The 22,586-nt window shown below is 63.3% G+C and overlaps 1 protein-coding gene across 1 annotated transcript; it reads left to right on the forward strand.

Annotated features, from left to right (window-relative positions):
• The first annotated feature begins 8,880 nt into the window (after positions 1 to 8,880).
• Positions 8,881 to 22,080, forward strand: NLRC3 (NLR family CARD domain containing 3). Its single transcript, XM_037507712.2, is given in 17 exon segments — positions 8,881 to 9,005; positions 9,008 to 9,067; positions 9,151 to 10,900; positions 11,824 to 11,910; positions 13,018 to 13,101; positions 13,428 to 13,511; positions 15,110 to 15,193; positions 15,694 to 15,777; positions 16,235 to 16,318; positions 16,590 to 16,673; positions 17,000 to 17,083; positions 17,344 to 17,427; positions 18,731 to 18,814; positions 19,162 to 19,245; positions 19,719 to 19,802; positions 20,094 to 20,177; positions 20,405 to 22,080. Coding segments are annotated over 17 exon segments (3,111 nt in total). The 5' UTR covers positions 8,881 to 8,890; the 3' UTR covers positions 20,496 to 22,080.
• The last annotated feature ends 506 nt before the right edge of the window (positions 22,081 to 22,586 follow it).

The following is a 22,586-nucleotide window of genomic DNA, read 5'->3' on the forward strand; positions in this document are numbered from 1 at the left end:
GGCACGTCGGGTGGCTGGCTCTGGGGTGTTCCCAAGACCCCCACCGAGGAGGCTGTGGCGTGCTCCGGCGGCCAGGAGGGAGGAGCAGGCGGCCTCTGGCCTCTGGCAGGACGCACACCCGCCAGGCCCCTGCGGTTTCCAGCATCCTGTGGGTGGCCGGGCTCCAGACGCCTCACTGCACCTCCAGCCAGGCTGCACGCCGCCTCCTGAAGCCTCGGCGGCTTCTCGGGCTGCCACCCGTGTCCCCCAGCGCCCAGCACGCTCTGGGGCCGGGAGGGCGCGGGAGGGGGGGCGGGCTTCTCACCTGCCCTTGCACGGCCGCGCACGCAGCCCCCCACCCGTGCACGGGCGCTGCCCTCTGAGCCCAGGACGCTCCTGCTCCATCGCCGCCGGCTCCCACTTGCTGAGGCGAATCAAGACCCCAAGGCCCTGTCCCGTGTCGCCTGCTTCTCCCAGCGCCCCCGCGTCAGCTGCTGCCTCCCATCACCGGAGCGCGGCTGCTCGTCCCGGCCCCCCACCCTTCCCTCGTGCAGAGTGCCGGGGCCACCTCGGGGCCGTGGGAGCTGCCATCTGCTGTGCGTCCCCTCAGGGCGCAAGTGGCCGCCCCGCGGCCCCGGCTCAGAAGACATTGTGGGGTAGAAGGTGCCAGGCGGGTGCCGGAGAGAAGGCAGGCTGTGCGGGGACTGAAGAGGAGATGGGGCCGCAGCGCCCACGTCCTGCTGCTGGCGGAGGCCAACGCCCCCAAGGTCAGCTTCCGTCCAGCTGTGTCGGGGCAAACAGCTGACCCTCCAGGTGCCCCCAGAAGCAAACAGCTGCTTGGTGGCTGTTCGGCCTGTGGCCGGGCTGGCCCGTTGCCTGAGTGTCGGTCTGCGGGGCGCTGGCCCAGCTGAAACCCCGGCCGCAGCTCTGCCTCTGACTCATGGAGCCGCGGGCCGCTCACTGACTGTCTGCGAGACTGTTGGCTTTTGAAAAGAGACAGGAAGGAGGCTGAGGAGGAGTCTGTACAGGAAGAGGTGAGACGCCCCAGCTGCCGCGAGAGAGGTGGGCTCGGGGCCCCGGAGCGGCAGCTGCAGCCCTCCTGCCCGTGCAGCCTGCGCCTCCGAGTCCAAGCTCCGCTGCCCAGCTGCCCAGGGCGCATCCCGAGGGCGGGGGCCCAGCGAGCCAGCCTCAGGCACCCCCAGACCCTTGAGGCTGTCTCTGCCCGCTGAGCCGGGCTAGTCCAGGAGCACCTGGATGCGGCCCCCGCGGCCCCCAGTGTCGGCACCCCCGGGGCGGTGAGGCCCAGGAGGTAAGTCGAGTCCAGGTGGCTTCAGAGCAGGGCATGGGCGGGAGGGCACACAGCTGGCAGGAAGGACCGTGGCTTTGAGCCGGGGTTGGGGGTGAGGGGCCAGGGTGACTCTAGGATGGTGTTCAGGAGGTGTTGGTTCAGGGCAGGAATAAACCTGCACTGTGGGTGCCCCGATGGCCGTGGGGCAGAGCCAGCCCCGGGGGGGTGGGGAGCGTTGGCTGGAGGAGCAGGAAGTGGCCGGGGGGGGTGGGAGGCAGGCAGTGATGCTAAGCAGCACCGCCAAGGAGATGCCGGTAGCCAGCAGACCTGGGCGCAGCCCTGGCACCCCCTCTGACCCGCCAAGGGCCCAGGAGGCAGCGCAGGAGGTGCGGCCCAGCACCCCCAGTGCCCAGGGCCTTTTCCTGCCCCCTCCGTGGAAAGCAGCGCGTCCTGAGGCCTCCGAAGGTGCCGCTGAGCAGAGCTGGGGCTGCTGGCTGGGGTCCTCATCCCCTCCTGGTTTCCCGAGCTCAGGGCTCTGGGGCGCCAAGGGCACGCGTCCTCCCTCCCGGGGAGGTGGTTGGACTCCAGGGGCCGGGGCCCCTCGCAGGCCAGGTCCCGAGCACAGGGGATGGAAGCCCAGCTGTCCAGCGGGTGCCCACGCCAGGGAGCACAGGCCCTGGGTGCACTCTGCCCACCTGCTAAGCCCCAGAGCTCTCCAGAGACGTGGCCCCGGCCCCCCAACTTCCGACAGGCCTGGCCTGTCCACAACAGCCCAGATCTGCTGCAGACAGGCCAGCCACTGGGCCTTCAGACCCCGGGGCCGCCGAGACCCATGGCTGCGTCTCCCCTCTCTAAGCTGGTGGCCCGCGGCAGCTCTACCCTGCAGGGCTGCAGTCTGCGCGGAGCAGGGCCCCTCGTAAAGCGGGCGGGCAGCCGCCCCCCTGGGGAGACCCTCCCTCAGCCTCAGCCTAGGTGTGGGAAGTCGTGGGGAGTTTCTGGGCCACCTGCAGGGGTCTCCCTGTCCTGTGGGGACCCGGCTCCCAAGACCAGGGCAGGGAGGGGCTCTGCTCCAAGCAGGACCGCAGCAGGGATGGAATTCCAGATACAAGTCGGAGCCCTTGTTCCATCTCAGACAAAAATGAAAACATGTTTCGCTGCAAGTGCATCCGACTCTCACGCAGGACAAGGCTAGCCTGAGTCCTCTGGGGTGTCCCCCCCGCCAGGTCTGAGGTCAGCCAGCAAGGGCGGGTGTCTGGTCAGGAGGGTGGTTGCGCTGAGAGGCTGGTGGGACCAGAGAGCAGGTGGCGCCCCGCAGGGACCCCTACTCCCGCCCCCACTCAGCCCTGCCCCTGCCTCAGGCCTCATCCTCCCCGGCTCTCTCCTGCCGCCTTCCCAGCCCTTCTGCGGCCCAGAGGTTCACAGCTCTGGCCTATTGGAACCTGGGGGGGGTGGGGGGCGGGGGGCAGTGTCACAGCAGATGCTCGCCGGGGCCCCCGGACCTGCTGCCCCCAGAGCAGCTCCCTTGGACTACCCGTGCAGGGGGCCGGGCGACCGGCACCGGCTCCGGGTTAGTACCAGAGGCAGGAGAGCAGGGGCTCAGCAGAAACACCCCGGGGCCGCCGCGGGGCGCGCTCCCTCTGCCCGGAGACCCTGTGGCCCAGGCGTGCCCTGGCAGGTGCGGCCTGGACAGCCGGGGCGGGGCGGGGGCAGTCGTGGTCCCGGGCTCCAGCTCACGGCGAGGGCCGGCGCGGGGCTGCAGGGCGGGGTTACTGAGTGTGCGCAGTGTCCACGTGAAGGGGGGGCAGCCGCACACCCCAGCTCACTCTCAGTCACAGCCATGAGGTCGGCGCACCTCGAGGACGTCGTGTGCGGGGAGAAGCAGCTCCAGACACCGCCCCGCCGGTGTCCCGCACACCCGCGAGGTCGGCGGCGGCCCCAGGCCCCAGGCCCGGCGGCGGGGCTGCGTTTGGTTCCCACGCGGGTGTCGTTAGGACACTAGAGCCGCGAGACCTCGGAGCAAGCACGTGTCGTGCAGCAGCGTGAGCTCGGGGTCTGGACACACACGCACCTGTGTGGCCACACTGGAAGCTTCCAGCTGCCCGGCGCAGCCCACGGCCCGCCCAGGAGAACGGCCAAGGGAGCCGCTCTCTTGACTGCTCCTGTCTCACACTGGTTTCACCTGACGCCAAGCCCCTGGGCAGGATCTGGGAGCTTTCCCCCCACGCACACGGCTGTGGGGCTCGCGGTACGGTGAGGGCGCCAGGGCTGAGCTGTCTGAACGCACCCCCAGGAACACCCTTTCTACTGTCCCTCCAGACCAGGCTGCTGCACTCAGCCCGGGGGGCCCCCGCTTGCGGGCATCGTCCAGAGAAGCACCCCCCACCCCCCCAGCATGCTGGTCTGGTCTTTCACCGCTAGTGCCTGCCGGGTCCCGCTGAGTCTTAACCTAGCCCGAGGTCACGAGGGTGTCTCTATTTTTCCTAAAAAGATGGTCTCTTCCTGCTGAGTTGACCTGCGCTGTCAGGTGACCATGTGTGATGGTGGGCTCGGCCACTGCAGGCCGGCGCCCTGGGCCCACGGTGCGCCTGGCGCGTAAGCCTGCCAGCTGTGCTGCTTGTCAGATTATCCCGGCTCTCCCGGGGTCCTCTGCATTTCCATGTATCTTAGAATGTTTGCCAATTTCTGCCCACACCCCTGGCCCCCCAAGAGACCCACTGAGATTTTGACTGGGATGTCACTCAACATATAGATCAATTTGGGAAGAAGTGACACCGTAATAACATCGAGACTTCCAGTCCCTCCTTAGATCATTACACTCAGTAATCTTTTATTTGTCTGGCTTTATTTTCTCAGTAATCTTTCATACTTTTCAATAGCGAGGTCCCACAAAGGTTTTCCTAGACTTAGTCCTAGATGTTTGATCTTCAGTGATATTTAAATGTTTCAATTTAGATTTGAGTGTTGTTAGCAAGTAGAAATGTAACTGATTTTATTTTGGCGTGGTGTTGACCCTGTGTCCAGAAGGCTTGCTCAGTTCACATGACAGCTCTAAGGGTTTGGTTATTCTCTGGCTTGCCAGTGTACACGATCGCATGGAGTATGCAGAGTGACAGTTTTCCAAACTTTATGCTTTTCTTCCATATGCCTTTGCTACAAGGCATTATCTAAATGCCTTAATGAACATGTGTTACTTTCATAAGCAGTGTATCATCTGGGGTGTGTGTGTGGGAGTGAGGAATATATGTTTGTTAGTAAAATGGAAGAAACTGAAATTCACAAGTAAAAAACAATTAGTCAATCCCACCATCACGCATTTTCAGTTTCCCTATATCCAAACCAAATTGACATCTTATAATTCTTTTCACCTTGATTTTTTTCCCGCATTAAAATACCATGCACGGGGCCTCCCTAGTGGCACAAGGGGTTAAGACACAACCTATGAAGTCCGCAGCCACTGCAGCACGAGTTCAATGCCTGGCCAGGGAGCTACCCACAGGGCGCAGCAGACCTCTCCTGTCTCCCCGCTGCTCCCCTCAGCAGTGGATTTCAGTAGATCCGCCTGTTCTGCTCCCCACTTTGTCACTGGTGAGTCCTCTCACCCCCTGCACCTCTGGTCTGTACCCCAGTTCTTCAATGCACAAGTAAATAAATCTTTTTTAAAAAATACTATGCAAAACCCCCAAGAGATTCAACATAGTGCTGGAAGTTCGAGCCAAAGCAATTAGGTAAAAAATGTCTGACGTCTTGATTGTGGTGATTGCTATATACGTATAATTTGTCCACTCATCTGTATACTGGAAATGGGTGCATTTTATTGCGTATAAGTTATACCTCTAAAAAAGTGATTTAAAAAAAACTCCTATGACATTAAAAGACCAAAAAAAATACATTCTGGGAAATTTTTCTAGTTAGACTTTGTTTATATGGCCAAATAGTTTCCTACTGTTTCAGTGGGCCATGCTTTATTTTACCAACCCCCTTTGGATAGAAATTTAGTTTTTCCTCTTCAGTTTCTCACAGTTACAAATACTGTTTCAGTGACCATCTTACAGTCCCGTCTTTGCGCAATTATTTGTCTAATTATTTCTTTAGGAAAAAGTTCCAGAATTGCAACTTCAGGGCCAAAAGACACTCAATGGTGGGGCCTCCCTGGTGGCGCAAGGGGTTAAGTCTCAGCACTATAGAGCAATCCGTAGCCACTGTAGCACCAGTTCAATCCCCAGCCAGGGAGCTGACCCACACGGCGCAGCAGACCTCTCCTGTCTCCCCGCTGCTCCCCTCAGCAGTGGATTTTGGTAGATCTGTCTGTTCTGTTCCCCACTCTGTCTCTGGTGAATCCTCTCACCCCCCCACCCCAACACCACTGGCCTACACCCCAGCTCTTGTATGCATAAATAAAAATAAACCTTAAAGGGCCTCCCCGGTGGCGCAGCGGTTGAGTGCTGGGCTGTGAAGCTGCCCACAGCCTCTGCAGCGCCAGTTCAATCCCTGGCCACGGGCAAGGGTCCCACATGGCGCGCAGACCCCTTCTGCCGCCTGCGGCTCCCCTCAGCAGTGTACTTCGTCAGTCTGTCCGCTCTGCTCTCCACTCTGGTTCTGGTGAATTCTCTCACCCTCCGCACTTCTGACTGTACCCAGTGCTTGTATAAATAAATCTTTAAAAAGTAAAATAAAATAAACCTTAAAAAAAAAAGGACACTCAACGGCAATAGATATTAGCAACTTATAGTCCAGGATATTTGTGCTAATTTACACTCCCACCAACATACATTAAAACAACAATTAGGGCCTCCCCCGTGGCGCAGCGGTTGAGCGCTGGGTTGCGAAGCTGCCCGCAGCCTCTGCAGCGCCGGTTTGATCCCCGGCTGCTCCCCGGCCACCGGAGGAGGGTCCCGCATGGCGCGCAGACCTCTCCTGCCGCCCGCTGCTCCCCTCAGCAGTGTCCTTCGGTCCTTCTGCCTGTTCTGCTCCCCGCTCTGGCGGATTCTCTCACCCTCCCGCGCCTCTGACTGTGCCCAGTGCTTGCATAAACAAATAAACAAACAAACAAATAAAACATGCCTCTATTAAAAATAAATAAATAAATCTTTAAAAAAGAAAAAAGACGACGATTAGACATTTTCATCAATGCTGCCTGTAATATCTACACTCTGCCAATGAGGCTGCTGAAAATGATAGTCTTTTACTGACCAATAGAGAAATTGAGCATCTTCTCAATATCTTTATACTTTTATAAATTATTGCTGACCCTGTTTCTTTCTGTATCTATCATCAATCTGTGTCTATTATGTTTGGTTATTTGTTTCTCATTGATTTATGAGTGCTTTTTACATTAAGGATATTTATGCTCTTACATGTATGTTGCCAATGTTGGCATTAGACCTAAGCCTTCCTTATTCTTTTATTTCATATATTTCTGGCATTTATTCTTTTTTAGAAATAGTAAATTAAGGCAGATCTGTTAGCCTTCCTGTTTATAACTCCTTGATTTTGTCTTGCTTTAAAAGCCTTTCTTACTCAAAAATAGTTTAAAATAGTCCTTCATATCTTTTCATTGTGCTGTATGGCCTTACACTCGTTTAACTCTTTAATCCATCAGAAATGAAGTTTGTGTTCAATATGAAGCCACGTCAAAATTTTTTCATAGGCTGGCCCCAACCCTGTTCCCAGTGATTTTTTTTTTTAAATAGAGGCATGTTTTTATTTATTTATTTATTTATTTATTTTTGTTTATACAAGCACTGGGTACAGTCAGAAGCGCGGGAGGGTGAGAGGATTCACCAGAGCCAGAGCGGGGAGCAGAGCAGGCAGAAGGACCGAAGGACACTGCTGAGGGGAGCAGCGGGCGGCAGGAGAGGTCTGCGCGCCATGCGGGACCCTTGCCCGTGGCTGGGGAGCGGCCGGGGATCGAACCGGCGCTGCAGAGGCTGCGGGCAGCTTCGCAACCCAGCGCTCAACCGCTGCGCCACCGGGGAGGCCCCTGTTCCCAGTGATTCGAGATGGTATTTTTGTCACATTCCAGACCCCTTCACGTGTGAATAACCTAAACATGCACTTGTTCTAGGACTCAACATTCTGTGCTGTTGACCTGCCTCTCTGCTGCGCCGTCCACCTGTTGTAGATAACTTAGTGTGAATGCGGCCTGCATTCCAGAGTGCAAGGGAGGTGTGACACTAGAAAATCTATTGCTGCAGTCACAGATCAAAGCACCGACGTCGCCCACATCATTCATGCCCCTCCAGTGGGCAAATCCAAACGTGAACAAATCCAAACTCCTGCACAGTGACCAGATCCCCAGGCCCCCCGTCCGTGTCTCCACCCCTATCGGCGAGCCTGCTCACCCACCCTCACCCACCCTGGTCCAGCAGCCCTGCCCTTCGTCTGCTACTCCAGCGTGCAGGGCATTTGCACCTGCTATTCCCTCTGCCTCAAATGCTCTTCCCCCAACTCTGCACACCGAGCTCTTTTGCTCGTTCTCACTTCACAGTCCGCTCCCCTGCAGCTTTATGGATACCAAGCTCCGCCCCCTCCCGCCCCCGCCCCATCACTCAGCTCAGCTCATTCACACTGGGGGGATGTAGCCAGTGACCCCTCCCGAGTGAATAGCACTGAGACCTGAAAACCATGGGCTGGAAGGCCCGGGTCTGACAGCGGCAACAGGAGTGACCTCTGTCCGTCTCCTCTCCTAGGCTGGCGGAGGAGAGCTGGCTGCTCCCTGCCCCCTGAGATCCTGGGGCCCTGCAGGAGGACATGCACCCCGGCAGGTGAGGGGAAGGGCGCTGGGGTCCTCAGCTGCTCACCTTAGCTGAGGGAGGGACATGCGGGGTGGGGCTGGCAGGAGGGGTTGGAGGTGAGGCCTTGGCAATGGAGCCATGAAGTCTGGGATGCAGCGGGTGGGACTCGGTGGGGCTGCGCCTCTGTCGGTGTCGCTGTCCCCGCAGAAAGCGAGGCAGTCTAGGGGACGGGAGCCCTGTGCCTGCTGGAGACCCCAGGGAGCCCCTTGGAATGAGACTGCCTCTCCTGCAGACCCCGCCCTCCCGCCCTCTCTTTCTCTCTCACCTAAACAGGCTTCAGCCCTTAGAGCAGCTTAGATGTACGGAAAACGGCGCGGAAAGTGCAGGCTTCCCCCCCACACGCACATCGCCCGCTGCGGCCTCCCCCTCGCTGGTGACGGCCTCGCCCTTATCCAGAGCCGGGCGCTTCCCCGGGGTGCCCGCGGGTCGGACACACGCGTGCAGATGCGAGGCCACCACTGTCCACACAGACAGGGCCCTGCCCGGACCCTCCACACTCCCTCCCCCCCAAGCCTAGAGCTGCACAGCAGCAGCGGGCGGCGTCCTCTGTCCCCGGGCGCAGGCTGCCCTGCTCGGAACCCACCGCCATTTGCAGGTCACAGAGGAGGCCACCGCGGCGCAGAGAGCTCGGGGGCCTGTCCGGTGTCCCTCGGCCAGCACGTGGCAGGGCTTGGGTTCCAGTGGGGGCCCCGGTTCTGATCCGCTAGATCTCCCCACTTCCTGGGGGGCAGACCGTGGCCCCGAGGCTGGGAAGGAGACGCCAGCCCCAGAGGCTGGCTGATGGCCCGCCCCCCCACAGCTCCCGGCGGCCCCACCGACCCCATGAGGAATGAGGAAGCAGGAGGTGCGGACGGGCGGGGAGGCTGGCCAGGGCCCCGGCGCCGGCTCCCCAGCCGAGCAGGTGAAAGCTCTCGTGGACCGGCTGGCAGGGAAGGGCAGTCAGGGCCCCCGGCCCTGCTGACGCCCCCCAGGACGCCGGACCCCCCGCGGGGAACTCTCGGCAATGGTAGGCAGAGGAGGGTCTGCCTGGGCCCGGCCCCCTCCGGTCCCCTATCTTCCCAGCCCCGCCTCCGGTCTCTGTCCCCACAGACTCCAGGACGCAGAGGCACCGGGAGGTCCTGCTGAGCAGGGTGGGCGGCGGCCAGGAGCTGGGCGGCCCCTCGGCCAGGCTGAGCAGCCTCCTGCTGGTGGAGGGGCTGACGGACCTGCAGCTGAGGGAGCATGACTTCACGCAGGTGGAGGCCGCCCGCGGGGACTGGCCCTCCACCAGGACCATCGCCCTGGACAGGCTCTTCCTGCCCCTGACACGGGTGTCCATCCCGCCCCGCATCTCCATCACCATCGGGGTGGCCGGCGTGGGCAAGACCAGCCTGGTGAGGCACTTCGTGTGCCTCTGGGCCCGGGGGCAGGTCGGCCAGCACTTCTCGCTGGTGCTGCCTTTGACCTTCCGGGACCTCAACACCCATGAGCGGTTGTCGGCTGACAGGCTGGTCCGCTCTGCCTTCCCGCACGTGGGGGAGTCCAGCCTGGCTGCAGCTGCCCCGGCCAGAGTCCTCCTGGTCCTGGACGGCTTGGACGAGTGCAAGACCCCCCTGGACTTCGCCAACACGGTGCCCTGCACCGACCCCAAGAAGGAGATGCAGGTGGACCAGCTGATCACCAACATCATCCGGGGCAACCTCTTCCCGGAGGTGTCCATCTGGGTCACCTCCCGCCCCAGCGCAGCCAGCCAGATCCCGGGGGGCCTCGTGGACCGGCTGACGGAGATCCGGGGCTTCAAAATGGAGGAGGTCAAGGCGTGTCTGGAACAGATGTTCCCTGGGGACCCGGCGCTCTCGGACTGGGCCCTGGGCCAGGTGCAGGCCAACCGGAGCCTGTACCTCATGTGCACCGTCCCGGCCTTCTGCCGGCTGGCGGGGTCAGTGCTGGGCCACTGGCATTGCAAGGGACTCGGGCCCCAGGACGCAGAGCTGTGGCCGCCAAGGACCCTGTGTGAGCTCTACGCCTGGCACTTCAGGATGGCGCTGGGCGCCGAGGGGCAGGACAGGGGCCGGCCCAGCCCTCGCATCGAGCAGGTGGCTCACGGCGGCCGCAAGCTGGTGGGCACGCTGGGCCGGCTGGCCTTCCATGGGCTGGTCAGGAGGAAGTACGTGTTCTACGAGCCAGACCTGAAGGCATTCAGCGTGGACCTCGCGCTGCTGCAGAGCGCGCTGAGCAGCCGGCTCCTGCAGCGGGAGGACACGCTGGGCCCCTCGGCGGCCTACTGCTTCTCCCATCTGTCCCTGCAGGAGTTCACGGCGGCCGCCTACTACTGCAGCGCATCCAGGAGGGCCATCTTCGACCTCTTCCCCGAGGGCGGTGTGTCCTGGCCCCGGCTGGGCTTCCTCACGCACTTCAGGAATGCGGCCCAGCGGGCCATGCAGGCCGAGGATGGGCGGCTGGACGTCTTCCTGCGCTTCCTGTCTGGCCTCCTGTCCCCGCGGGTCAATGCCCTGCTGGCGGGCCCCCTGCTGGCCCCGGGCGAGCACTGGGGCCAGCGGGAACAGGTGGCCGAGCTCCTGCAGGGCTGCCTGCGGTCCGATGTGGCCGTGTGCGCCCGGGCGGTCAACGTGCTGCACTGCCTGCACGAGCTGCAGCACACAGAGCTGGCCCGCAGCGTGGAGGGCGCCCTGGAGAGCGGGGACCTGGCCGGGGTGACCACTGCCCCGCACCGCGCTGCCCTGGCCTACCTGCTACAGGTGTCGGACGCCTGCACCCGTGAGGCAGACCTGTCCCTGCGCCTCAGCCAGGGCGTCCTCCAGAGCCTGCTGCCCCAGCTGCTGTACTGCCGGAGCCTGAGGTGCGTGCATGTGCAAGACGAGTGTGGGTGCATGTGTGTGCAGGGGACAGGTGTGCACGCAGGGCACGTGTGTGTGTGCAGGATGAGTGTGTGTGTGCAGGGCATGGGCGTGTGCAGGTGCAGGGTATGTGTGTACAGGGTGTATGCGCGTGTGCAGGACATGCGTGTGCGGGGGCATGTATTTGTGCACAGAGTATGTGCGTGCGGCATGTGTGTGTGTGCAGGATGACTGTGTGTGTGTGGGGCGTGTGCGTGCGGGGTGTGTGCGTGTGCAGGGCATGTGTTCCTCTCCCCGCGGGTCTCTCCCTGACCAGTGTCTAGGACTCGGCCCAGCCACTCAGCCAGGTGCTGGAGGTACCGGGAGGGCCATCCTCCCTCTGAAACCTATGGGGGAACCCTTCCTAGCCCTCAGTTTGAGGTGCTGCCAGCACCCCCGGATCGAGGGCATTCATCCCAGGGTGTCCATGGCCACTGGGCCGCATGCTCGGGCCCCTCGAAGGACCATCACCCAGGCACAGCCTGCCTACTCCAGTCACAGCTCCTGGTAACTGCTGCCCGATAAGGGAGCGCCTCGGGCAATGGGGTTAGAATTCCAGCCCGTCCTCTTGGGGGTCACGATTCAGCACAGAACTCCCGCGAGCTGGGCTGGTGCTGATGGGAGTGGCACCCACGCCCCCCGGCCCCCACCCCGACCAGCTCTGACCTTGTTGAGGGGGTGGGAGGCAGGATGGCAAACGGGGCCTGGCAGCTGTGCCCACTCGTGGTTGGGCATGAGTGGCCGGAGGACAGACCTGGGGCTCCAGCCTTGCTGGGGCTGGGCTCTGTGTGGACAGCGCATGGGGATGGAGGCGGGGGACCCAGCCTGGGGCCGCTGCCCCCTCGCGGGCCTTCGCCAGGGGCCTCACTCGCTGCCTTCCGAGCAGGCTGGACACCAACCAGTTCCAGGACCCGGTGATGGAGCTGCTGGGCAGCGTGCTGAGCGGGAAGGACTGTCGGATCCAAAGGATCAGGTAGCCCCGACCGGGAGTGCCCTCTGCTGCCCCCCCCCCCCGCCTCCTCTCCACCCAGCTGGCCAGGGCCGCTGGTGAGGGTGGGATGTTGTCAGAGGGAGACGGCCCGTACGCCCTCCGGAGGAAACACGCGGACACCACCACTCGGGGTGGCTGTGGCGTCCCCCCTCGGCATGTGACGACAGTCAACTCTCGTGTATGGGGCAGGAGCCCAGACAGAGCGCAGAGGTCCTTCTGAATGCAGGGCCCCCTTCACGGGAAGAGACATGGGCTCTTCCCATCCCTGTGGTTGGCCCCCAGGGCCACATCCCTGCTGGACAGGCCCAGGGCGTCCTCTGAAATCCCGCGGGACTCAGGGAATCTTACTTACAAGAACAATAAGAGCCCCACAGGGGAAGGTTCTAGAAAGCCAGAGCTTCCCCTAACTTGAAGGTGGTCAAGTTAGTATAGAAGGTGATCAGGTGAGTCTTCGCGCTTTCAGCAGCAGCAGAACCCATTACAGCGACAGACCAGGCGAGCTGCTGGGAGCCACGGGGTTGAAAGCAGAGGAGGTGGGGCTCCAGCGACCCTCTGGTGGCTCCGAGGCCCGTCTGGGGAACCCCAGGGACCCCTGAAATGGGTGGGCCTGGGAAGAACTTCATCAGCCAGCACTTCTGGGGGGGTGCGTGAAGCAGCCGCGTAGCCCTGCGCGCAGCTGGAGCCGGGTCTCAGGGCACCTCCAAGGCTGCCTCGCCTTCCCTCTCTGCGAGAGCAGGGCGCGGGGCTCTGGGGTGCTGAGTCGCCTCCAGCAGGGGAGACCCACCTTCCTGTGCTCAGAACCCGTGCCAGCCAGGAGTGGGGGTGCTCAGGCCCTGGACCTGGGCTGCTGTGTGTGTGCACCCTCCCAGGGCGGGTGCTCCACAGCCTAGCTAGGATGGCGAACCCCCCCCCCCACTGTGGACTCAGGCCCCCACCCCCACCAAGGCCAGACCTGGCCCGGTGCAGAGGTCCTGGGGGCCTGGTGCTGGGCTCAGGGCTCAGCTCCGCCCAGCCCAGGCTGGGTGCTGGGGCCCAGGCGGGTGGGCCTGGCGTTGAGGACGACAGACCATGACTCCCCCCACCCCGCAGCCTGGCTGAGAACCAGATCAGCAACAAAGGCGCCAAAGCTCTGGCCAGATCTCTCCTGGTCAACAGAAGCCTGACCGCTCTGGAGTAAGTGGGAGCAGGGTGCCCCAGACCACCGGGCCCCAGGGTGGGGCAGGCCTGGAGCAGCGGGCGCAGACCAGTGGGGCACCAGGGTTGGGGGGCGGGGGTCATCACCTCCTCGCTGCGCAGCCCAAGCCCCCTCGTGCCTCAGACCCGCTTTCTCCCCGCTTTTGGGCCTTTGGGAAACTCCTTCCTCCTTCCTCCAAGGAAGGCTCTCTGGCCAGCTCCACCAAACGCGAAACCCCGAACCCCCAGAGTCCTGTCCTTTGAGGGGCACAGATTTAAAGGCCCCAGCCTGGCGGGGCCGGTGAGAGGATGGCGCTCTCTTCCAGCCTCCGCAGCAACAGCATCGGGCCGCAGGGGGCCAAGGCGCTGGCGGATGCCCTGAAGATTAACCGCACCCTGACTTCTCTGAGGTAGGAGCCCCAGCCTGTCCCGGGGTCCGCTCAAGACGGCGGCGCCTCCCCGTGTGGAGCCGCCTCGGGGCGTGCTTGTCGCCACTGAGCGGGAGACCCCCGAGTTCTGAACGTGCTGTCCGCGTGTCCCCCGAGGAGCGAGGAGCCTGGGCGCACTGGAAAGTGCACCTTCTGGAAGGTTCCTGCGGGCGGGCCGCGCCCTCCCTGGCCGGCGCCCTTGGACTTGAAAGTTCTCCCGGAGCCCAAAGTCACCTCGAGCACCGGCCAGAACCATTTACATGTGCTTGAAAGTCACGTTTTTAAAGTGCGCGACTCGGCAGCACCGGAGCAGCCCCCGTGGGAGCGGCCACCGCCTCCCTCTGGCTCGGACGCCCTGGCCGGCCCTGACCCGCCCCCGGGCCCACACCGCACCCTGACCCGCACCCTGACCCGCACCCTGACCCGCACCCTGACCCTCACCTTGACCCTCACCCTGACCCGCACCGCACCCTGACCCGCACCCGCACCCGCACCCCGCCCTCCCCGGCGGCCGCGCCTGGACTTACCCCGTCTGGCCCCTGGGTCGGTTGCACCGTCCGGCGGCCCCAGGGCAGCAGGGCTGTGTCCGTGAGGCAGAGGGCGCTGCTTCTGCTTCTTGGGCGGTCCCGCGGCGGGGGCGCCCCGGGGCGACGCGCTCCTTCTCAGCGCAGCCTCCAGAGCGCGCGACGGGGCGGGGGCGCTGACCGGGGCGGGGGCGCTGACCGGGGCGGGGGCGCTGACCAGGGCGGGGGCGCCGACCAGGCCGCGGCCGGGGCTGCAGCGAGCTCGCGTGCGCGGCGGGGCCGGGCTGGGCCGAGTCCGGCGCTCGCGGGCCCAGCGGGCCCTGGACGCCAGAGCAGGCCGCGGGGAGGACGCGGCAGGCCCGGGCCTTGCTGGAGCCGCGGGCACCGGCCGCTCGGGACAACGCTGTCCAGGAGGGACCGGGCGGCAGGTCTCGAGGGTCACCCCGGCCCCCTGGGGGCGCGGCCGCCTGCTCCCTGCCTCTTTCAAGGCAAAGGGAAAATAAAACTTGCCGCCGCTTTACCACAAGCGAGAGGGAGCCGCAGGGCCGGGCCCTCAGCAGCCGCGGTTCTGTCGCGGGGGGCGGACTTGGGCCCCACAGGAGAAGCGCGGCCGCCTGTCCCTCTAGGAGGAGCGCAGCCCCGGGAGCGCCTCCCTCCCTCAGGCCTGGTGTGGAGGACGGCGCTGGGGGGAGCGGAATCTAAGTGGAGGGGCCGTCGGGAGGTTCAGGCTGGTCTGGGTGGAGGCACCCGGCGGAGAGGGGCCCTGGCGAGGGCCTGGCGGGGCTGGCATGTGAGGCCCCGTTTGGAGGCCGCTGGACACTGTGTGCTGGTTACGGTTTCCAGCCCGCAGCGAGGGAGGGCCCGGGAGCCTGACTCCGCTCTCGGCCTCGGGATGTCTGTCCGTTGGCATCGCCTTGGCAACTGTCTCCAGACCTTTCCAGAAGCCACGCCCCCAGGCTGGCCCCTGCAGAAGGCACTGACCCTCACCTTGACCAGGTGTCCTTTACTTGGGGGTGGCCGTGGCCAGCTCTGCTGAGGACCTCTCCCCTCCCACAGCCTGCAGAAGAACAGCATCGGGCCCCCGGGGACCCAGAGGATGGCGGACGCCCTGAAGCAGAACAGGAATCTGAAGGAGCTCATGTGAGAAACGCACGGGCCAGGCCGGCTTGCTCTGTGGGCGGCACAGCGATATCTTAATAAATATATGTGATGGGTGGGTGGGTGGGTGACGGAGGGACAGGTCGATGGGGGTGGCTGCCTGAATGGATAGTTGAAGGTGGGTGCAGGCTTTGGACTTGGAAAGCACTGGCCCAAGAAAATGGAAATCCCAGATTCCCAGGATTGGGTGAACCCCAAATGTCTGGGGTTCATATTACTGCCTCCCAGCATTTCCTGAACCCCTTCTCATAAGGTATAACTACCTTTCACTGAAGAGTTTCCCCAGGCCCTGACCCCACCTTGAGCTCTCACGGGCAGCGGGGTGGGCTCTGGCAGAGGCTACTGTCCAGATAGCCTCGGGCAGGAAGCATGTGAGGAGCGCCCTCACGTCCCTCACGCCCCTGGGACAACAGGGAGAGCACCCTGGACCCCTATGTCCAGGTGCTGCTCGGCTGGCCACAACCCGTGCCCCCCTCCTGCAGGCTCTCCAGCAACAGCATCGGCGATGGAGGTGCCAAGGCCCTGGCTGAAGCCCTGAAGGTGAACCAGGGCCTGGAGAGCCTGGAGTGAGTTCCCCCTTCTGCCTTCGGTGGCTGGGGCAAGGGTGGTCCCCCCAGACGGGGACTCACTGGGTCCGTCCCAGTCAAGGCACTGCTGCAGATGGCGACTCGGGTCTTGCACCACCTCCCCGTTTCCTGGGACAGTAGGGCGGTGTTGGTTCTGGAGTGTTCCGAGCCACAACGGCACGAGCTTCCCTACAGACCTGGCGCAGGCAGCTAAAGAAGGGTGGGCTGCGGGGGCCTGGGCAGGGGCACAGCACCCCCATGCCACGTCCCTGCCGGCACCCAGGTCGGAGCAGGATCTCAACCCTGGGGCTGGGGGCTGGGCCTTGGGGCCCTGACCTGTAGGGTTTGGGAGGTATGGGGTGGCACTCACCCCCGAAGCCCCCATCCCGGGTTGAACCCAGGCCTGCCGTCCTGGCCGGGCCCCGGGCAGCCACACTGGGTTCCTCTCCCCTTGCAGCCTGCAAAGCAACTCCATCAGCGACTCGGGGGTGGCGGCGCTGATGGGGGCCCTCTGTGCCAACCGGACCCTCCTCAGCCTCAAGTGAGTCCCTGCCTCCCTGCCAGGCACAGGGGGCCTGTGGGGTGGGGGAGGAGAGGCGGGCCCTGCAGGCCTGGCGGGGGACATCTGTGGTCAGTCCTGGAGCCCAGCACCCCCGTTCTTCCTGCTGCTGCCTCCCCGCACCGCGGCCTGCCTCCGCTCCCACGCCTCCCAGGCCCAGGCCTCACCCCCTGCCTCCTGACCTGTCCTGTCCCGTGGACTGTCCCGTCTGGCCTCTCCTGCCTGGCCAGCAGCTCGGGTCTTCTCCCCTCAGCCTCCGAGAAAACTCCATCAGCCCCGAGGGAGCCCAGGCTCTGGCTCGCGCGCTCTGCGCCAACAGCACCCTGAGGAACCTGGAGTACGTGCCCGCCCGCCCGGAGCCCGCCCAGGGCCCTGGCCACCCCCTAGGCCGGCTGACCTGGACAGGGGAGGGGTGGCCAGAAGACCCCCCACCTGCCCCGACACAACTGCAGGCCACAGGCGCGGGGTCGGGGTGTGTCCGGGCAGTGCTGCTGGCGGGACCCGTGCGGAGCCTCCCGGAGCCCCCCTCCCGGGCGGTCGGCTCCAGCACAGGGCCCCGTGTGCAGGCCAGACCCAGTGCGACAAGCCTGCGCGAGGCCCCCACGGGCCTGGGGGCAGAGGCTCCCCGCCAGCTCCCGCTCACGCGCCTTCCCCTCCTCGCAGCCTGACAGCCAACCTCCTCCGCGACCAGGGCACCCAGGCCCTGGCGGTGGCGGTGAGAGAGAACCGCGCCCTCACGTCCCTCCAGTGAGTCCACCGCGGGCCGCAGGGCCCGGCCCAGCCGGCTGACCCAGGAGACCCCGTTTGGCTTTGGGGGTTTCCCCGGTTGGCTGTGCACCGCCCGGTGCTCTCCTTCCTGAGGCTGACCCGGGGGGCCATGGTGGGAGGTGGGTGCCGTGTGTCACCTGCTGCAAGCAGGAGCCACTTGGGGTCTGATCGGGAGCCCCCGAACTTGCTGGGCTCGGCTGGGGCCACAGGGTCACGCCGGCCTGTGTCTGCCCGCCCAGCCTGCAGTGGAACTTCATCCAGGCCGGCGCTGCCCAGGCCCTGGGCCAAGCACTACAGCTCAACAGGAGCCTGACCAGCCTTGAGTAAGTGGGGCCCTCAGCGGCCAGGGGCAGGAAGGTCTGACGCCCCAGTGCCACTGCTCCGGGCGGCTGCTCCAGGCCCCGGGCGGCTGCTCCAGGCCCCGGGCAGTGTCTGTCCTTTGCTTCCTCGCTTTATTGCGCTGCAGTTCCCCATTCAAGGCACCCGGTTCACTGGTTTCTAGTTGAGAGCTGTGCAGCCATCTCTGTAAACGTGCAGTGTTTCCGGCACCCCAAAAGAAACCCCTCCCCACTAGCCATTACTCCTCAGTCCCCACCACTGCAGATTTACCTGTTCCAGATGTTTCGTGTCAATGGAATCCCACGACACATGTTGGGGGATGAACATCTCTCAGTTAGTGTGACGTCGGCCAGGTTCACCCAGGCAGCAGGTGTCAGGCCCTGCCTTCCCTTTTCGTGGCTGAATAATATTCCACGGCACACAGGGGCCACATTTTGTTCATCGGGTTTTCTGCCGATGGCTTTTGGGTGGTTCCCACTTCTTGGCTGTTGGGAATAAGCCGCTGTGGACACTTGTGCACGAGCCTCTGGGGACACAGGCTTTTGCTTCTCTCGCGTGTCCAGGCCACTGGGAACGAATCCTGGATCCCGTTGTAGTTCCAGTGACCCTTTTAGCCCTGGCTGCTTCTCCCTCAGCCTCCGGGACCCCACCTCTGGTTGGTGCTTCTGTCTGACTCTGAGATTCTGTGCCCCGGGTTCTGTCAGGACCCCTTTTTCTTGAAGGACGGCTCTCTGCTAGAGGCTCTGCTCGCCTCAGGCTCCAGTTTCCTACAAAGTCTCATGACCCCACCTTGAGACCCCAGACCTCTCCCCCGAGGCTCCTGCCAGAACTACGTCCCCAAGTCAGCTTCTCGGTCCCCATCTCCTGAACAGAAACATCGCCCCGCTCGCTCCGCTCTGCCCTTCGTGCCCAAAGCTATCGGTTCTCCTCCTGATGTCCCTCCACCCCCAACCCCGGGAGCCTGTCCCTGCATCCTGTGGGCCTGTCCAGGCCACAGCTCTGGTGCCCCGCGCAGGAGGGTGCTCACAGGAAGTAAAATGCCGGCGGGCGAGAATGTTCTTCATTTTCTAGTTGGCTTTGAAAAGTGTCCTCTTTTCTGCCCCAGGCCCTTCAGGCTTTCCGCAGGCTGACTGGGAGGCCGAGGGCAGGCTGCGCCCAGGGCGACCCTGGGGGTGTATCCTGCAGGATGGGGGGCGCCGAGTGACATCTGCAAGGCTCCACCTGGGTGGGCCGCGCGGGAGGGCTGCCCCGGGCCGGGCCGGCGCCCAGGCCTCCTGCTGTGTCCAGTTTACAGGAGAACTCCATCGGCGACGAAGGTGCCTCCGCGGTGGCCCGAGCGCTGAAGGTCAACACCGCGCTCACCGCCCTCTAGTAAGTGCCGAGCTGCGGCCATGCGGGAGCCCCCGCGCCCCTGCCCCTCGGGCACCTCCGCCTCCCGCTTGAGGGCGGTGTTTGCACTTCCAAATATCCGCCATCGGGTCGTCAAGCATGTATAGACAGTAAGAGTTAGGGCCCGAGGGGTGCCCGCCCCCAACGCGGCAGGACGCCAGCCCCGCCTCCTGCATCCACGGTGTCCAGTGGCCGCCCCGGGCATCCGACTGGACAGACCGCGGCCCACAGTCCAGGCTGCCGCCCGCGGCCGGGTGGGGGCAGCGAAGGCCTGTGGCGGGGGCCGGGCGGGCAGGCGGCCAGCTGTGCCCACGCGCGTCTCCTCTCAGTCTGCAGGTGGCTTCCATCGGTGCCCCGGGGGCCCAGGCGCTGGGGGAGGCGCTGGCTGTGAACAGAACCCTGCAGGTGCTAGAGTGAGTGCCCGGCCTCTGCCCCGCGGCCGCGCAGCTGCCTCCAGCACCCCCGTCCCGCTGCGCCCCTCCCCTGGGGGTCCTCTGGTCCTTGAGCGCCTGCTCTCCAGCCGGCCGTGCTCGCGCTGCCCCCGGCCCGAGGCGCCATGTAGGGGCCCCCAGGTGGCCCCGGCCACTGATCTCGGTTTGTGAGGAGATGCCGTGGCGCCGCGCAGGCGCCCGGCTGAGGGAGGGCTGCTGCTCCCGGCCCTGACCAGCCTTCCGGGCGGGGGAGGCGGGGGAGGTCGGCTTGGACGGGCCGAGCCCCTCCTTGGGTGTCCTTCCCCGGAGCCGAGTGGCGCGCCTGGGAGTGAGGAGAAGCTGCCCCTCGCGGTGCCAAACCTGGGCGGCCTCTGCCCGATGGCCGCGTCCCCTGGGGACGTGTCCTTGTCACCCGTCGACGGCCCCTGGGCCTCAGGCGTCCTGTCTTCCTGCAGTCTGCGAGGAAACGCCATCGGGGTGGCGGGAGCCAAAGCCCTGGCCGGCGCCCTGAAGGTCAACTCCAGTCTCCGGAGACTCAAGTGAGTGTCCGCCGACCCGCCGCGCAGAGCAGCCCCCCGCGGGCGCCCTGGAGGCCTCTGGAGCCGCTTCCTTCCAGGAGAAAGGCCAGCCCGGCCTCCGCGGGCCCTGCCGCGGCTGGGTTTGCCGGCGCCCCTCAGGCGAGCTCCGCGGTTGGCGCCTGTGTTGGGTCCTTCACGGCGCCCGCAGGGGCAGCCTGGCCGCCTGCAGACACCCCCGGGCCCAGGCGCCCAGGAAACAGGGTGCTGCTGCGGGCCCCGCTGGGCTCACAGGGCGTGTCCCTCTCTGCCCAGCCTCCAGGAGAACGCCCTGGGCATGGACGGCGCCATATGCGTGGCCACCGCACTGTCTGGAAACCACGGGCTCCAGCACATCAAGTGAGTGGGACCCTCAGCCTCCCCCGGCCCCCCCGGCTGAGCCCCCTCGGGCCGCCTGCCACCCTGTTCCCAGAGCCTGTGGCGGCTCTGCAGGGCACCTGGTATAAGAGGGCACCTGCGGGCGCCCTGAGGGAGGGCCCGGGGCCCGGGGGCTCACCCAAGCCTCCAACCAGGCCGTTCCGGCCCTTCCGCGCTCTCGCCAGCCTGTCCTGACGCTTCTCTCCTAGTCTCCAGGGAAATCACATTGGGGAGTCTGGTGCCAGGATGATCTCAGAAGCCATCAAGGCCAACGCCCCCACGTGCACGGTGGAAATGTGAGCGTCCCGGGAAGCTGCTGAACAGAAAGACCGTTTTCCAGGCTGCTTCCTGCGGCCCGGGGCTCCCAGGACAGCAGCTGTGCTGGCCTCCGGCGAGGAGGGTCAAGGTGCTACCGAAGGCGCCAGAAGGCGGCCACCGGCTCCCCTCCGGGCCAGCGTCGGCAGAGGCGGCATGGGTGCTCTGCCACAGGAGCTATTTATACCCCGAGGTCTTCACAGGCACCAACGATTTACTGTCATTGCTGCCTTTTTCCACGCACCCAGCAAGACGCGCCCCCACGCCGTGAAATGGGCCGCTGCGGCCCCGCCCAGGGAGGGGTCGGCTGCGCTCTCCTCTGAGGAGGAGCAGGCCCGAGGATGCTTAGACACGTACAGGGAAATTATGGGATGTGGGGGAAGAAAAACGAAGGCTTTCATTACAGGATATTGGGGATAGAAACAAAAAGATTCTCGACGGGTTCTGCCGCCTTTCACCCGTGACAACGCCTCTCAAAGGCACCGTCGTGTCGGCACGTCACTGGGCGCCCGGCACACGGGTTCTCAGCCGTGCGTCAGCCATGTTTCCTGGACTAGGTCCCTATGAAGGCAGGCGCCCTCAAGGGCCCGCGCTGAAAGAAAAGGATTCCAAATGGATGTTGTGGCTCTCGTCAGCCAGTAACCCAGGAAAGCACTTAGGAGGACAGTGCGAGATCGTCACCTTGAAGTCTGAAGAGGAAGCACTCTTGCAGAAGTTTCTTTGAGAAAAGCAAGCACCTCGGTGGATGCCAGAACCACAGTGAAAGCCGTGGGAAGGCAGGAGGGCCACGCGCCAGCCAGTCTCAAAGCATCTTCCCAAGAGGGAGCGTTCTGTAAGTGCTGCCTTCTTAAAAGTGATTCACGGACGGTAGGGCATCGCAGGCCGCCTCGGGGGTGGCCATGGACCGAGACTGACGTCTGGAAGGGGCCGTCTGAAAAATCCAGCCTGAGGGGAACTGAACAAGCAAAACAGAAGCAACCTCGCCTGTCTGCATGACGACAACGCCGCGAAAATACAAGACTGGGGACTGTTTTTAGTGAAAGGCAAGGTCTTGCGTCGTAGGCCAAGGGAGGGAAAGCGCTAAAGAGAACTTTTTTTTCCAGTCAGGCACATCTGAACACGGGCCTTGTGTAGTATTTATTGGATTGCTGGTTTTCTGAGATTTTTTCTGGGTCTAGAATTCTAAACTGAGAGTGTTTCCTTTTAGTACTTTAATGATCTTGCATGTCTTCTGGTTTGCACTGCTTCTGGCTGGGTGGAGAGCTCGGCAGAACAAGAGCCGTGGTAGCCGAATGCTAGAGAACGCTGTGCCTGCAGGGGCCTAGGGCTGGCGAGACCTCAGGGGCCAAAGACCCGGAGAAACCCAGTGTGCTCCCCGGGCACCCCGAGAGCAAACCGCGCCAGAGTGGGAAGAGCCCCTTCTCCGAAGTCCGCCAGGCTCCCTACTGACAACACCTAACGGGTGTTCTGGGCGGGGGAGGGAGGGATCTTCCCGGCGAGCAGCTGCACTCTCGCCGAGCTCGGCAAAAATGTGAATGTGGAACCGAGGCAATAAACTGATAACCTTCACGGTGGGATTTTTTTTTTTTTTGGTCTTTTTTTCATTTTGGACAGTTTCTATGCAGTATCTTCAGGGTCAGTAGAGTTTTCCTTGTGTGGTGTCTAATCTGCTGAGTTCCACCCAGCGAGTACCCCCCGCCCCACTTTCTTTTAAATCTAAAATCTAAGTTTTGGCTGAGGCTTCTTTATATCTTCTACCTCCTGAATGCTCACACTTCTCTACCATGTGAATATAAGGAATGTCATTGTAACTGTTTGAAGAATGTCCTTTTCTACTAATTCTGTAATTTCTCATCTTGCAGTCATTTCTGGGCCCTTCTTGATTTTTTCTCATTATGCCTGATAATGTTTCACTGGACACCAGACACTGGGAATTTTTTTTTTTTTAAAGATTTATTTATTTATTTATACGAGCACTCGGTACAGTCAGAAGCGTGGGAGGGTGAGAGGATTCACCAGAGCCAGAGTGGGGAGCAGAACAGGCAGACTGACGAAGAAGTGCACTGCTGAGGGGAG

The sequence above is a fragment of the Talpa occidentalis genome, unplaced genomic scaffold (assembly GCF_014898055.3).
Source record: "Talpa occidentalis isolate TD23 unplaced genomic scaffold, MPIMG_talOcc4v2.1 talOcc4.12, whole genome shotgun sequence".
Taxonomy (NCBI): Eukaryota; Metazoa; Chordata; class Mammalia; order Eulipotyphla; family Talpidae; genus Talpa; species Talpa occidentalis.